General features: G+C 35.2%; 2 protein-coding genes across 4 annotated transcripts; one reads left to right on the top strand and one right to left on the bottom strand.

The window, feature by feature from the left end:
• Positions 1 to 272: 272 nt before the first annotated feature.
• Positions 273 to 4,954, top strand: LOC107863603 (snurportin-1). Of its 2 annotated transcripts, XR_007056564.1 has the most exons (8): positions 496 to 1,005; positions 1,433 to 1,616; positions 1,698 to 1,948; positions 2,448 to 2,562; positions 3,416 to 3,508; positions 3,776 to 3,919; positions 4,362 to 4,531; positions 4,820 to 4,954. XR_007056564.1 is itself a non-coding variant. In XM_016709603.2 (7 exons), exons 1-7 carry the CDS (start codon positions 617 to 619, stop codon positions 4,476 to 4,478), a joined length of 1,293 nt encoding a protein of 430 aa, XP_016565089.1. In that variant the 5' UTR covers positions 273 to 616; the 3' UTR covers positions 4,479 to 4,674. The 2 variants fall into 2 exon arrangements, 1 of the variants encoding a protein (XP_016565089.1); XM_016709603.2 differs by lacking the exon at positions 4,820 to 4,954 and having other exon boundaries at positions 273 to 1,005; positions 4,362 to 4,674.
• A 235-nt stretch (positions 4,955 to 5,189) lies between these two features.
• Positions 5,190 to 11,741, bottom strand: LOC107863594 (probable inactive purple acid phosphatase 27). 2 transcript variants are annotated; one of them, XM_016709593.2, is made up of 12 exons: positions 11,456 to 11,741; positions 10,918 to 11,009; positions 10,670 to 10,739; positions 10,460 to 10,582; positions 10,052 to 10,144; positions 9,760 to 9,889; positions 9,084 to 9,165; positions 8,853 to 8,985; positions 7,181 to 7,386; positions 6,963 to 7,088; positions 5,766 to 6,075; positions 5,190 to 5,592 (listed from the first exon to the last, which is right to left on the bottom strand). In XM_016709593.2, exons 1-12 carry the CDS (start codon positions 11,624 to 11,626, stop codon positions 5,287 to 5,289), a joined length of 1,842 nt encoding a protein of 613 aa, XP_016565079.2. In that variant the 5' UTR covers positions 11,627 to 11,741; the 3' UTR covers positions 5,190 to 5,286. The 2 variants fall into 2 exon arrangements, with proteins under 2 accessions (XP_016565079.2, XP_047269591.1); XM_047413635.1 differs by having other exon boundaries at positions 11,247 to 11,602.
• Positions 11,742 to 15,354: the final 3,613 nt, after the last annotated feature.

Here is a 15,354-nt window from a genome sequence, read left to right on the forward strand (position 1 = left end):
CAAATACACAATTTTGATTTTCAAAAAAATCGTCTTTCAACAATTTTTAAATGAAATTTGAATTGAGAAAATACTTGTTAAAATTTATTTTTGAATAATTCTTCCTTTTTCTTTCAAATCTTCCCAAAATAAATCTTTTTAGCTTTAATTCAATCATTTTTGCAGATAATGAGCTTTAATGCTCATTAATGGATGAGCAGTTGGAGTAATTTAAGGTAATTTACTGTTTTTAGGTTTTCTTTTATATCTCCTATTTCAGTTAGGTTATGTTTCTTCTGATTTGTATAATTCTTACATATATATATATAAATAACTATTAACTACTTTGTCTATAATATGTAATTATTGAAACTTTTACTAGGAAATTAGTTGTAGGCCTTATACTTTATTTATATGTGAATTTTTACCAATTCTATTTAAAATTGAACCATTGGAAAGTGGTTGGGCCGGATGATACTGGCCCATACAGGTCCATTTATCACTTTCATGTTCAATATACCAAAATCAACCGACGCATAGTACAATGGAGTAATTTGAAAAATATATTTTAAGGTACAATTTTTGATCGTTTAAACAAAGGGATTGCCAAAATTCCTACTTCCCCGTTGACAGAACAATGAGCTCACACGATATACGCCGTCCGTTCAAACGTCCGGCAATCTCCGACCAACAAAGACGCCGGGAACTTTCATTGCTCCGGCAGTCCCAAAACCGCCGCGACGCTCAGCTACAAGCTCGTCGTTTAGCTTCCACCCTCCTCTCTCTTCAATCGACGCAGCACGACTACAACGAGCAACAGCTCGATATAGAAGTTACCAAAGTCCCAGCCGAACTTGAATCCTACGCAGAAGAGACCGAGGACGATTATGGAGATCACAAGGAGGCACATCATGATCTTCGTCAAGCTACCAAGCTTAGAGGACATGAAGCTCGGTTATGGTTTGCGAAGCAGCTTATGCATCCCGAGTGGATGATTGACGTTCCCGATAATTTGAATACCGATTGGTAATTTCTCACCGGCTCCTTTTTTTTTATATTTATATATTCAATTTTTTCTTTTTTACATATTAGAGTTCTAATTTCACGTAAAAGTCTCTAAAGTTTGATGCTTGTTGGATGTTGATGTTCAGCATTTATGGAAATTGAGGTCATAATGGCAATTCGACTTTGTATTCTCGGATATGGTGAAGGTTCACCTTAGTTGAGATTAGGTTAAAAATTGATGCGTTGCGCTTGAACTAGAAATACTCAGTGTACTTTATTTATTTTACTTTGATGTCATGGTTATCTGCATCTTTGCTTGCCACAAAAACTTCACTTATTTGTGGGACAAGTAGTTGAACTGTATATTTGCTGTCGATGTCATGCTTGATTCAAACTAAACAAGTATAATGAACCTCATTATAAATCTTTGGCTGAATTTGGTTTGCAGGTATGTATTTGCTAGGCCTGCTGGAAAACGATGTTTTGTTGTTTCTTCAAATGGAACAACAATCAGTAGATTGCGGAATGGAATTCTCTTGCACCGTTTTCCTTCTGCTCTACCCAATGGTGCTAGGACTAATAACAGTAAATCTGCTCAATCATATTGTATTCTTGATTGCATATTTCACGAGGTAACACTTGAACCATGTAATGTTGTTGCTCATGTTTTGCTCTGTATATGTAAATATTCTGCACTGTCTTTGTTGTGGTAGTCGGATGAGACATATTATGTCATTGACGGTGTTTGTTGGGCGGGAATTTCATTATATGAGTGTGCTGCCGAGTTCAGATTCTTTTGGTTAAACAGCAAGCTAGCTGAGACGGGGGCTTGTGATGCTCCTTCAACTTATCATAGATATAGATTTAGTACTCTTCCTGTCTACAACTGTGACAAAGAGGGACTACAGACAGCTTATGCAGGACAGGTTCCATATGTCAAGGATGGGTTACTGTTTTATAACAAGTAAGTCTTTTTTGCTGTTTGTCTTCCATTTGTTTAGTAGAAGGCAATTTTGTTACAAACCATGAACATGATTTCTCCTGAAGTTGTTAACTTTTCTTCTTCATCTATTTCACTTGATAAAAAGGGGAAAAAGAAGCAAACATCTAAGGTGCTAAGATTACTTACTGCGAGACTTTCCTCCTTATGTATCACCTTTTCATTCTAAAAAGAGTAAGGAGGTAAGTCTCACAGTAACTAAGCTTTTCTTTTGACTTGTTCCCTTTGTGACATTGTTACCATCCATGGAACTAGAATACAGCACACATGTTCTGGAAAAGTTATATTTCATGCTTAAATGGTCAATGCAGTCCTAGTATTTAATTTTTTCTCAAGCATCATCAATAGTCAAAGCTTCAAGTTTTTGTGCCTCATTGCCTTCAGAACAATCCAGTATTTTCTTCTTCCATTTGATCATGATTTTTATTCTATTTTACATTGTTATTGTCCATCCTGCACCCAGGCATGCACACTATCAAACTGGAAATACACCACTAGCATTGGTTTGGAAGGATGAGAACTGCAGCCAGTATGTCATTGATACAGATAATAAAGGACAAGTTCCAAGTCAACAACAGGTACATTACTCTGTACACTCCATTATGTACTTTTTTGATTTTGGAAGTTGTTATAAGTCAGGTGTGTGAAGGGGAGCCTGGTAAAGTTGCTGCCATGTGACCAGGAGGTCACGGGTTCAAGTCTTGGAAACAGCCTCTGGCAGAAATGCAAGGTTAAGGCTGCGTATAATACACCCTTGTGGTGGGGCCCTTCCCTAGACCCTGCGAATAGCAGGAGCTTTAGTGTACCGGGCTGCCCTTATAAGTTAGGTATGTCATCTATAAGGTCATGCAAGGGTTGGAAAACAAGTTGAGCCACAAAAAAAATGAAACTTACTTCCCAAATAAATAAACATAAGCATGCTTTGAGTTTTGCTAGAACTTATGTCCCTGATTCATACCTTGGTGTGTTTTAAGGGTTGTAAGATATAATCACATTTGACAGTGATATTGCTGTAGTTATCCTGAGCGTAGATCGGAGCCTGAGCACAGCCCAACCGAGTTTACTCAACACCGAGCATAGCCAGACTGAGATTTGGTTCGTAGAGACGAGAATAACAAGTACTTTTTGTATCAGTAAAAGGGAGAAGACTTTTCTACTATTTCTCCTTGATAACAAATGCTGTAAAGATCAAGATGTCCAGAGAGTTTAGGGAGAGAACTGAGAAGAGGGAGAAGACTTATTTATATACAAAGAAGAGGGGGGAGGGGTTGGGAGAGTGGGGGGTGGGGTGGGGTTTAGTTAAAATTAACTTCCAGAAGTTGCATTTTCTAAAGCTTCTCTCCCAAAGTCTGTTAAGAAAGCCAATGTTAGGATTGGAAATAAAAGTGAAATCTTGATAACAGGTCTTCACTTTTTTTTTGGTACAACCAGGTAGTTTTGGAGCTCCTGGATGATGGCAGACTGGCTACATCTGATGACCCTCCTGTCATATTTGGCTGCTTACTTGGTGAATTCGTGCAAAAGGTTCGATCGTAAAATCATTTTGCACTTTATTTAACTTCAATTAATGGGAGAAAGAATTTAGAAGAGATGTAAAAAAAGACCTCCTAATCTGCTTTCTCAATCCTCTGAAATAGTGAAGAGGAAGTCATCACTTCCTTCTTGCGGTACAAAAGAGTGTAAATCATTACAACTCTTGCATCTTCCCCCCCCCACCCCCCCCCCCTTTTTCTGTATGTCATATCTCGACTTTTGTTATCTATTACTGAAATCTATTCTCATGGTCTTCAGACAGAACTTCACTGCGGAGATCTTATAAAGTTTGCTATAGGTGAAGGGGGTTTAGTCGTTGTTAACGGTAAACTGGAGAAGGCTGATCTGCAATTCCTGGGAAAATCCAACCGTGCTCGTGCTTTTGCTGATAGTTACTCGAAGGTTAGATGGTGGATTTCTAATTATATGTCCATTGATTCATTAACCGGTTTAAATTTTAATCACTCAAATCTGTGTAGACAGTTCCAGTACTCTTCTACAATTATCCTGAACATCCAATGCAAATTATTCTTGAATGGAGTAAATTAGAAAAGGAAGAGAAGACACAACAGTTAGACAAAAAATCCTAATGATGGATCCAAGTGTAGGAATGCACCCCTTTTAGTCATAATTAAGTGGTCTTCCTAAATTTTATCCTACAATGCCATATAAGATACTGTCTAATCTGTATGCATATTTGTTAGGTCATTGCATGATTTGCTCCTTAATGAAGTGTATTGACAGTTCCAGTGGAATTCATTTCACAAATTAAGTTCTTGAGCTCAAATGCATCTCTGTTATCATTGAGATAATTTGTTTGACATAACTTGGTTTTGTTTGTCAGGTCTTGTTCCAGCACGCAGCTCGGTATTCTCATCTGAGAATTGAGCATCTTTTTGCATCAATTAGTTCATGTGTCGAAGATGGAAATTCAACTCAAGATGCAGAGATGGCCGGTTAAAGGCACCACACACAGGAAAAGCTTTTCAACGAAGTTGCTTAACCGAGTGATAGGCATGATCTTGCTCGTCTACGCCATTTTCTTGTTTGGAATGTGTATATATGATTATGACCCAAAGAAAATACATTTCTGCACCATGTAAGATGAGAATAGTTGTGTGAATTAGTAAGAAAGTAAATGCTGTTTTTCGACTTCATCTTATGAGGTTTTTTCCCGGCCTAAAATTTAGACACTTCGCCTCTCATCTTGTCCACTCTTTCTTTGTAATTTGGGTATAGTAAACTTCTACGAAAAGAAGATTAAGTGGAAGGGCTCTGAAAATCCTTAGCTTCTGAATGCAGCCATGCAGGCACACAGCTGAACTTAGCTCCATCGTCAAACAGTTCATCACTGGCATAATATTGTTGAAGCGGTTAAACTTTTGAAGGCAGTGGTGAAAGTTACCACAGTGGGTGCAAAAGAAATGTGCATGACCCTCTCCGCTTATGCTTTTGCATACAGAGTCTACAGCAGAATTCTTTGGAACTTGTATTGTTTCTTTATGAACGGCTCCAATACTCTTTTAGATGTTTCCCCTTGGAAGGAGATTTAACTATCTAAGTGAGACAATTGTGTCCAATTTGTGATAAGAGGGATAGTTATTTCATTTTTTTTAAGAGCATTACATCAGAGCTGGAAAATGTATTCAGCCAGTGCTGGAGTGAAAATAGATTTGCTAAAACCAAAGCTAGTGTACATTATGGATTATTATATTGTATTGCAACCAATTCCAACAAAATTCTTCCCTAGTATACGTTTACAGTTTGATTCAAGATGCAAGAGTGGTTGGCTCACAACCATCGTGAACACAAGCTAAGACATCTTTATAGTCCCTTGAGATGGTGAAAGAATCATAAACTTTCCCGTCCCTACTCTTTTTGTATTCAAAAAGTAGTGATGAATGATTAAATGCTGTAAGCTTGACGAACCCCCAATCGTAATCCCTGTAAAGACTCCAACTGGTATTAATTGGCGTGAATTCTGATAAATGGCTCCCTCCGCCACCCACAACAACATGGATTGTTCCATTGACAATACCAGAATAGTGTGATCTTTCTGAGTTCACACATTGGTTCTGCATCATAGAAAAGTGAGAACAATGAGAATGGACATATGTTGTAGTAATGGGTAATGGATCACTTATGCCACAACTATGGGTGTTATTTCTAGTGCCGAGTTCTATACAGTTCAGAAGTAGGGTTGGACTTCAGAAAGGAATAGTATGATTCAAAGATGGAAAGGCATTACCTGGTATATGGGACAAGTTCTTTCATAGTTATGGACATGACCATAAAATGCGATATCCACTTTATACTTCTGCCAAAGCCTCTGCAAGCTTTCCCTTCCCATGGGCTCCTCAAATGAGCCTACTAAGCCATACCATTTGTCTGAAGAGTAACCAAGAACCCGATGAGCAGCAAATATCAGCCAAGGTTGCTTCTGTCTGTCTACTGATGCAAGACAATGTTCAATAAATCTGTATTGCTCAGATCCCTCTCTCCAATCATTCTCACTATCTGCTATGCAAAAGTGAAACATGCCATAATCTGCCGAATACCTGCAGTTAGGGTAACAAGGTCATATCAAAATGTAAGAAGCTGACTGATTAGGGTGTTCTATATATTTGCTGAAGCACATTCCTAATATATAAGATTCAGTTGCATTGAACAGAGAGTGAAAATAAGCTTTCTTTGGAATGTAATTTACTTATTTCTTGCTTCCAACATCCCAAAATAATTTCTTGATTTGTTTTTCAATAATCAAACCAACACATTCATCTATAACTTCTAAAGTATTTCAAACTTGTGAAAAGTGCAAAATGACCAACAAAAAAAAAAATCAATTCATTTCATTCACTATTGACTGGAAAACTAAAACCAAGCAAGACCTTCTGTTCAAGAAACAACTAGAATATGTGCACATGTACAAACTGCTCTTCCGCACAAGCACATGAACTTTCTTTTTTTGGGAGGAAGGTAATCGTATTATGGAAAGTAGAAACAGCAATAAGGAAGTGCTGAAGTAATTACACGTTGAGCAAAAACCAGAAAAGGAATCACTTTCTAATCTTACAGGGATTCTAAGAGGCTAAGAATTGATTCTGCATCATTAACAAACTGCTCATTGCACCAAAGTATAATTAAACTTGACCTGTTGGATTGTTTCAGTGTATAAACTTGATTTGTGTGGTTGTTTCAGTACAAGCAGCTAAACAATCCTTAAAGTCCCCTCTGTTGCCCATTTTGACTTGCCACAACTGAACCTGATTCTTTTTCTTTTTCTTCTTCTTCTTTTTCTTTTGTGGGGTGGTGGTGAGGGGGTGGGGGAGTGGGGGAAGGTTGGGGCAAGGGGAGACTGTTGGGAGAGCGAGAGGGAAGACTCCAAACAGACAATTCTCTAGACCTTCATGTCACATATAATGAAGGATACAGAATAGTTTATTACCAAAACTTAGCTCTATTATCAGCAGGAACATAAAACATGGTCTGAGCTAGCACTCCACATTCTCCACCAGAGTCCATAACATCATAGAAGCCACCAGTTCCAGGCCAATCACGCTCATGATTACCACTGCAGCAGTTCAAATATATATTTCATAGAAGAAAAAACAGAGAAAAGCCAAGATTACAGCTAAGTCAGACAATATTTTTAAGGATACGAACCTCGCAATCATATAGGGTACGGTTGATGCAATGGGTTCCACTTGTGCGGTAAATTGGTCCCATTGTGATATGTATCCATTGGCATAGGTAATGTCTCCTATATGGAAAACTATGTCAATGTTTTTAAGGTCATTGATGAGTTGGTCCGTTGTATTCAGTGAGCCCGGCTGATAATTACTATATTCATTCGAACCATCACGCTCTGCCTGAAAATCACTATGCACTTAGTCTTGTGATTTGCGTATTGACAAAAAAATTGATTGGGTTGTGGTGCAGTTTTCTCTGCCCTCCTCAACCCTAAAAAATTGATTGGAGTACGGTATAGGAACAAGACAAAAACACAAGATTCAGCTTGTCAGTGAGAGGTAATCCCACTAGCTAATTTCCAGATTGGCATTAACTGCTCAACAAAGGAGAAAAAAAAGTTTTGCTTTTGGCCACCAATATCAAATATAGCAGTTAATATCAATTCAAAAGTAAATGGCTGATGCCACATGAAGTGGCCTTACATTTTTATAGGATCAGTGGTAACACGAGCTTAGAATTGCTAGTGTATCAGATCAAACTCATTCTAAAGGAAATGTAATTATAAATGAAGAGACTGTCACTCAAATATATATGTTAGTAAATGACAAGTTTTGGCTCGCAAAACTAACAACAACAACAACAACAAACCCAGTGTATTCCCACTTAGTGGGGTCTGGGGGGGGGTAAGATGTACGCAGTCCATACCTCTACCTCTGATGAAGTAGAAAGGCTGTTTCCGAAAGACCCTCGGCTCAAGTCACGAGATATCACACAAACACATAGTACAGCACAGCAGCAGATGACATAACATAGATACGGCACCCATAGGGAATATAAAACAGAGTAAAGCAGGAATGCAGGAATAATAAAGCAGAGGAAAGCACACAGATTCGTAATAAACATGGAACACGGAACACGAAACACTGAATACAGAATCATAACAGGAATACACCCCCACCAATTAATTCCCTACACTAGCGACCCGAACTGGCCCTAATCCTCTGCCGTAATTCGCATCTTCCAGCCCTTCCTATCTAGGGTCATGTCCTCGGTGAGCTGTAACTGTTCCATGTCCCGCCTAATCACCTCACCCCAGTACTTCTTCGGTCTCCCTCTACCCCGTCTAAAACCATCCAACGCTAGCCTCTCACACCTACGGACCGGGGCATCCATGCCCCTCCTCTTCACGTGTCCGAACCATGAAGCGCAAAACTAATCACACAAAAATTAAAATGCACTTAGTGAACTGCTCCAGATATTTAGTATAAACCTGGTATAAGAGTCACTATTGAAATGATGCTTAAATCTATGCCTAGAAAACATTCTTTCACATAAATCTGTGGAAACAAGCTATTTAGGACCAAAATTCGAACATTTGCTCATATCAGAATGTAATGAGATGGATTGTCATATTTCCTCAGGGTAGGAAAAATGATAGTTGAATGTACAGCGGAAGTCCCCCAGTATAAATGTCACTTCAGGGAGATCGAGAATATAAGAAACGGGTATTCAACAAATTACTGGAATTGCAAGTTCATTTATAAAATCATTTTTATAATAAAACATGCTTTTGGTTTTGACACTACATCCAGAAAGAGCAGAGAAATGGATTATCAGACTTTCAGCAATTAATAATCGAAGCTACCTTTCCCATGTCTCCAAAAATTATAACCCGTTGCAATGAGTCTTGTCCTGGATATGGTGATGATCTAAAGGAATACATCTTACTCCACACATAGGAACCATTTGACAACATGTGGCCCATCTTGTATGTGTACCTGATGTATTTATCATTTCAATGAACCCAAAAATTCAGGAACTGATGTCAAGTTAACATTCAATCCCTGAGGCAACACAATTTGTATAACAAACTTACAAGGTGTTTGGCCACAGATCCTTCATGAAGCTAGTGTGTATGAACCCTGGATCACGCCAACCAACTGTTCGAGCAGGGGAACCTGAAGCATACATTAGAGAAGTATTACTGCATGCTGATACATCTCATTGGCTCGAAAATAATGGAGCAACATATAATGAAATAGTTGGTTAAATTGGAACAAAACTTTATCCAGTGATTGCAGGAATTGATTCTCCTCCTCAATTAAGCTCAAATATCATGATGTCTAACCCTTCAAAGTTTTAGTGAAATTCGGATGTCCAACATTCACTGACCGCACGCAACACCAGTCAGTGAGAGGAATATGGGACAGAGAGCTATGCCAGTTTTAGTGTTAGAAACTGGAAGTGCATTGCACATATGATACAACGCCAACACCGAAGGGTGTGTTGAAGCCACTAGGGACTGTCTCTTCCCAAAAGAGATTATTACAATTAGTTGTTCTTCAGCACATGTCTCTTGCTCATTATGTTTTCTAGTCCTCAAAACAAGTTGTTTTACCCTCTTGGAAATATTCTTGGGAGCACAAAAAAAGGCAAAACATTGTGTTTCTATCAAATGAACTTTAACGTTTGTCTTGGTAAATAGATTCCTTCGACTTCTCAAAATTTACAAACTGTTTCATGATATAAGTTGTCACTAAACTGTAACATACCACACATTGTGTTTCTATCAAATGTCAATGTTCCTGCTGGTGAGCGATAGTGGGGATCACCCTTTCGACCCCATTCAATGAAAGGAACAGCTTCTTCTAAATTATAGCCGCTTGTCCAGGTCAATGTCATCTGTGGAAAGAGAAGAGATGGATAAGTTCATGAGAAATCCATAGCATCGTACAAGAAACACATGAAGATTACATCATCATGACATAGCTAGTGTATACACTGCAAGGACAGAATGCCTTCCTAAACAGTAGAGAAATAAAACTGGTTATTGTACCAACTTACTTCATTCCATGATTTCCCCAAAGCAAGCCGTGGATAAAGTGGTGCCTTAGGATTTGCAAATGATATGTAATTTGAAACTCCCACCAGCTTTGGCTGCAACAAGTATAATGTACTAAGGAAACGTGATGAAAATACAGAAGATTAGCAAACATTTGGGCAGCTAATGTGTTTGCAGGTATAATCTATGGTACCAGTATGCAGCACTTGCTGGATGATATACATTGTAGAATTTGAATGCTAAGTTGCATGGAGGTTTTATCACTGGTCACGTTTACTTTAACAAATACACGTAGAATTCAACTACAGATATGATAAGATGTTTAACATGATTAATGGAACCTAAAGTAGAAATTTTTTGTGAGGGCAAAACAGGGAAAAATTGGAGAGAACAAGATGTGATCAACTGACATTTGACAACCCGCCTGTAAACAACGCAAAGGAGAAATCTGCACGCTGATTGATTAATTGGAACTTCAGAGAAGTTTTTCCTGTTTTCACATAATCCGAATTGGAGAAATTTGCAAAGTTGTACTGCCACAGACACATTATTTTGGTTAGTAATGCAAACACCTCTCCTAATTGTTTCAGTTCTTACAATTATGCTTGAACTGTACTTACCTTTATTGGCGCTGTACAAATATATGGCGCCTGTTCTTTGCGATCATTTTCCAAATGACATGTGGATCCGCTGAGATGCAAAAGGACTACATTAATTCAGTATCGAGAGTTCTATTATCAAGTAGCCATTAACAAACCGTCTGCCAGGAGGACAGATTCAATGAGGAGCTTTACTAACAATAAGGTTACTAAAACTTAAAGCTACTAAAGGCATTTAGGAAGTAGAGATAATACATATATGAACCTACTTGAATTTAGCTGGAGAGAAAACTCCAACCCAATCATCATGAGATGGCTTGGGGTTCTCAAGATCCACAGTCACCCATTCAGTGTCACCACCCTGTCATGTTGTTAATGTATATATTATTGCTCATAAAAAATACTATTCAGGGACCTCTAACTATAATGAAAGAAGACTCCCCAACTGTGGTAATCCCAAAACACAAAGAAGCCAGAGTGGTGAAGAATTCAAAGTAGGGGCAGAGCCAGGGGCCACATCGGGTTCCGAACCCCTTTTGTTGAAAAATTACACTACTGTACATACAATATCAAAATTGCATCTTTATATTTAGAATACCCTTTTGCGAGTAATACAAGGATTGTACATATTGATTTCTAAAGTCTTTGCAATAGCTAAGAGACAAACACTTGAAATTAGCCCAAATATCCATCTCAAAGGCTTCATCTTCCCAACCCAAAGTTCCCCAACCAAGAAAAAGAAGCAAAGAACATTGCTTTGTAACTAAGAGAATGAAGATAAAAGATAAGAAATAGTATAACAAGTACGTTGGGAGCAAGAATAAATGGACGGGCTTTAATGGTGACAGAGTGATGAAGTGCTAGTGTAACTCTGTGGATTGCTATATTTGACAAAGGCTGCTCCCCACCATGAGCTGAAGCAACACCCACTAACACCAAAAACAACAACACGGCAAACCATACAACAAAATTCGTCATTCTTTTTACGCTCAATTGTTTCAACTTTGACAATTTTTGCTAAAGTCGCTCGTCCAAATCCCCTTCACCGAGGACTTTCGTTTTGACTTTTCCAATTCCAACTCTTACACTCTGTTTGGACGGTGGTTTCCCATACAAAATAGTTATTAAGAAAATTATGTTTGTTTTGATTAGGGGTGTGCAAAAATCAAATCGATAAAAATGTTATTGATTTAATAATTTTTTATTGATTATATAAAAAAAAAAAAATTATTGATTAAATGGTTCAATTTTAATTTTAGCTTATTGAGTTATCGGTTAAATCGATAACCCAATAAAGATACATTAAATTATTATTTTATCCCTATTTATGTTATAATATAAATCTCTCTATAGAGAGATATGTGTATGTATATATATTATATGTACTACTTATTCAGAATTCAGTGATTCACAAAGTATTAACCTATTCAAGGCAACAAAGACACAATATAAAGCTCGGTTATTATCGTATTGAAAAGCTTGAAACATTTATAGCTTCCAACAATTAGGATTTATTTTTTTTTCTAACTAACATTCAGTTCAAGTTTGAAGATTCTTGTAAACTAAAATGCATTGCGTAGGATTTTGGCGATAACTAAGATTTTATTTTTTTATGTTAGTTGTTACTATTTCTATTTTATAAGTATTTTCTTATTGGTTAAACCAAAAATTGAACTGTTAAGCACCAAAAATCGATAAACCGAAACCGATAAGAAAATATCTTATTGGTTGGTTATTGATTTTACATATTTAATCAAAAATCGAACCAATAACACATAAAATCGAAGCGAACCGACCGATGCACACCTCTAGTTTTGATTATTTCTTAAAATGTATGGTATGATATGATTTAATCTCATGGTTTGGTAATTATGAAAATCCTTGTAACCATCGATTTGATGGTATTTCATGATTTGCTTATTCTTTTTCTAATTATACCCTTACTTAACATTCTATAATCTTATTTTTCTCTTTATTTTATATTATTTAACTCCACCTCCTACTTCGACCCCCACTCAATCAGCCTCACCCCACCCCTACCCCCCACCAAATCCCCACCCAATTTTTTTTTTTTAATATTTTAAAAACTTGTTCTTACCCAATCCTCATCCCCAACCCACCCCGACCTACTAGCCCCCTCCCCCACCAATTTCTTTTATATTTTTAACATTTATTTTTTAAAACTTTCAAGAATTTTTTCTTACACCACCCTCACCCCCTACCATCTCCCCCCACACCACACACACAAAAAAAGAAGATTTAATTAATTTTTAAAAAAAATAAAACTTTTTTTAACCCCCACCCCCTACTCCACTAACCTCACCCCTAAATATTTCTTAAAAAAATATTATTTAACCTCGTCACCCTTTATCATATTCGTTTTTATTATTTTATGTTAAATATATACAAATGTTATTAGAAATTTTTTGTGTGCGTGTTACGAACACAAGAAAATAAGTAAGAAATAATATATTTTCTTGAATTTTTTTTTAATTTTTTTTTGAATTTCATTATCAAACACATTTGTAGCATACACAAAAAATGCATTCAAACTTTGTATTTGTCATTGGTGTCTAGTCTCAAAACACCAAAAATAAATGAAATTTTTTACTAAAAAAATAAATTTGATTGTATTTATTTGATCTATCATTTTATTGACTTTGTTAGAATTTACATGAATTTAAAAACTTAATATATTTACATGGCATAATTATGATAAAATAGTAGGAAGAAAATTATTTTATTAACAATTATTGATAAATTTAATATTTATAATGATTAAGAGCATTTTAGTAAACTTACCTGTTACAATACAGTACCATACTATTAAATCAAACAATAAAACTGTCATCAAACAGCGGTGAACGATACATTCTACTCAAACATTGTATTGTACTGTACTATACCAGACCATACAATACCATATATTATGAAACCATGGCAAACCACCATCCAAACAAGTGTTAGCCATAAGTAATTGCACTTTTAGGCCACTTTTGATAGAAAATTAGTTATCCTGGAATTAATTATTTTGGAATTAGTTATTTCACATTATAATCTCAAAATAATTAATCTCGGAATAGTTATCTCATACATTTTATCATAATCAAACATAACATAAGTTTATTCTAAAATTATTCTCGAGATTAGTTATCCCTTATCCCTCCTACCAAACGACCCTAGTAACAACTCCCTCTATTTAACTTTTATTTGGATTTTTCACACATTTTTTTTAGAAAGAAAACAACAATTAACATGGCTATTTTACTACATTTTCTTTATTAATTAATGTTTAGTATTTTTTTATCTTAATTTCTTTTTTTAAAAATAACATTTTTATATTTAGTACTAATAACAATTTAACTTTAAACTATTTATTTTGTTATTAATGAAATAATTTATAGTCATACAATCATCTATGACTTATTTTAGATTAAAAGTTTCAAAAGTCTTTATTCATTTATTAAATTTTATGTCAAATTAAACTAACTCACATAAATTGAGACAGTGTTAGATTTGAAATTGAAAAAACATCATACGGAAGCTAATGGTTATAAATCAGATGATAAAGAAAAATATATTATTAATATTGTTTGATCAAACGATCTACATATACAAAAAATTAATATTAAAAAAGCATAGAAACTAATAAAACTCTGTAATCTATATTAGTTAGATTGGTATGAGAGGAGGGATGTTCAATTTATAGAATTACAAAATTTATAGAGGGATCAACTATTGTACGTGTGGCTGCATACACTCATTGACAACTGTGTGATTACAATTTGCTTGTGTGAAGTTAAAGCGATGAAAGACTGAATGGTCCTAAAGATGACATGAAGTTGCACCAAGGGTGTTAAGTGGGACGTGTCGGATCAATCCGAAATCGGCCCATTAAATTATCTGGGTTGGAGTTAAGTGGGTTGGGCTGGTCCGGATTCAACAGTGAAATTTTTAAAAATAGTTTTAACCCAATTCATGTAATTCAATTCGGTCAAACTCGATTAAAAATTCGGTCAAATTCGATCAAAAAAATAAATGTTTTTTCAATATACACTGTCTATACCCCACCTATATACATTTTAAATACGTTAAACAATATATATACATTATATATATATATTATATACTACATTAGAATTTAAAAAAAATATACACATATACACAATTACACATATATACTCATCATTCAATGTATATATACTACTTTAAAGTTTAAATAAAATATACTACAATATATATACATTACAATATATATATAGTTATATACTAATTTATAAAACATATACACATGTATGCGTTAAATATACACGTCTATAGAAAATATATACACATACATACGCACCATTCAATGTATATGTGCTACTTTAAATAAAATATGCTACAATATATATACATTACAATATATATATATATATATATATATATATATATATATATATAGTTATATACTAATTTATAAAACATATAATTTATACGTTAAATATACACATCTATAGAAGATATATACACATATGTATGCACCATTCAATGTATATGTACTACTTTAAATAAAAATATACTACAATATATATATATAGTTATATACTAATTTATAAAACAAATAGACATGTATACGTTAAATATACACGTTTATAGAAGATATATTTACATATATACGCTCTATTCAATGTATATGTACTACTTAAAATAAAATATACTACAAT

This window comes from Capsicum annuum, chromosome 1 (genome assembly GCF_002878395.1).
Source record: "Capsicum annuum cultivar UCD-10X-F1 chromosome 1, UCD10Xv1.1, whole genome shotgun sequence".
Taxonomy (NCBI): Eukaryota; Viridiplantae; Streptophyta; class Magnoliopsida; order Solanales; family Solanaceae; genus Capsicum; species Capsicum annuum.

Excerpts from the sequence above, each read along its gene's own strand:
- LOC107863603 (XM_016709603.2), top strand. The coding sequence starts at position 617 with ATGAGCTCACACGATATACGCCGTCCGTTCAAACGTCCGGCAATCTCC. Across the intron at positions 3,509-3,775 it reads TTGGTGAATTCGTGCAAAAG|ACAGAACTTCACTGCGGAGA; the intron begins GTTCGATCGTAA and ends CATGGTCTTCAG. Across the intron at positions 3,920-4,361 it reads TTGCTGATAGTTACTCGAAG|GTCTTGTTCCAGCACGCAGC; the intron begins GTTAGATGGTGG and ends TTTGTTTGTCAG.
- LOC107863594 (XM_016709593.2), bottom strand. The coding sequence starts at position 11,626 with ATGACGAATTTTGTTGTATGGTTTGCCGTGTTGTTGTTTTTGGTGTTA. Across the intron at positions 10,740-10,917 it reads TTCTCTCCAGCTAAATTCAA|CGGATCCACATGTCATTTGG; the intron begins GTAGGTTCATAT and ends TTTGCATCTCAG. Across the intron at positions 7,089-7,180 it reads GTACCCTATATGATTGCGAG|TGGTAATCATGAGCGTGATT; the intron begins GTTCGTATCCTT and ends GAACTGCTGCAG.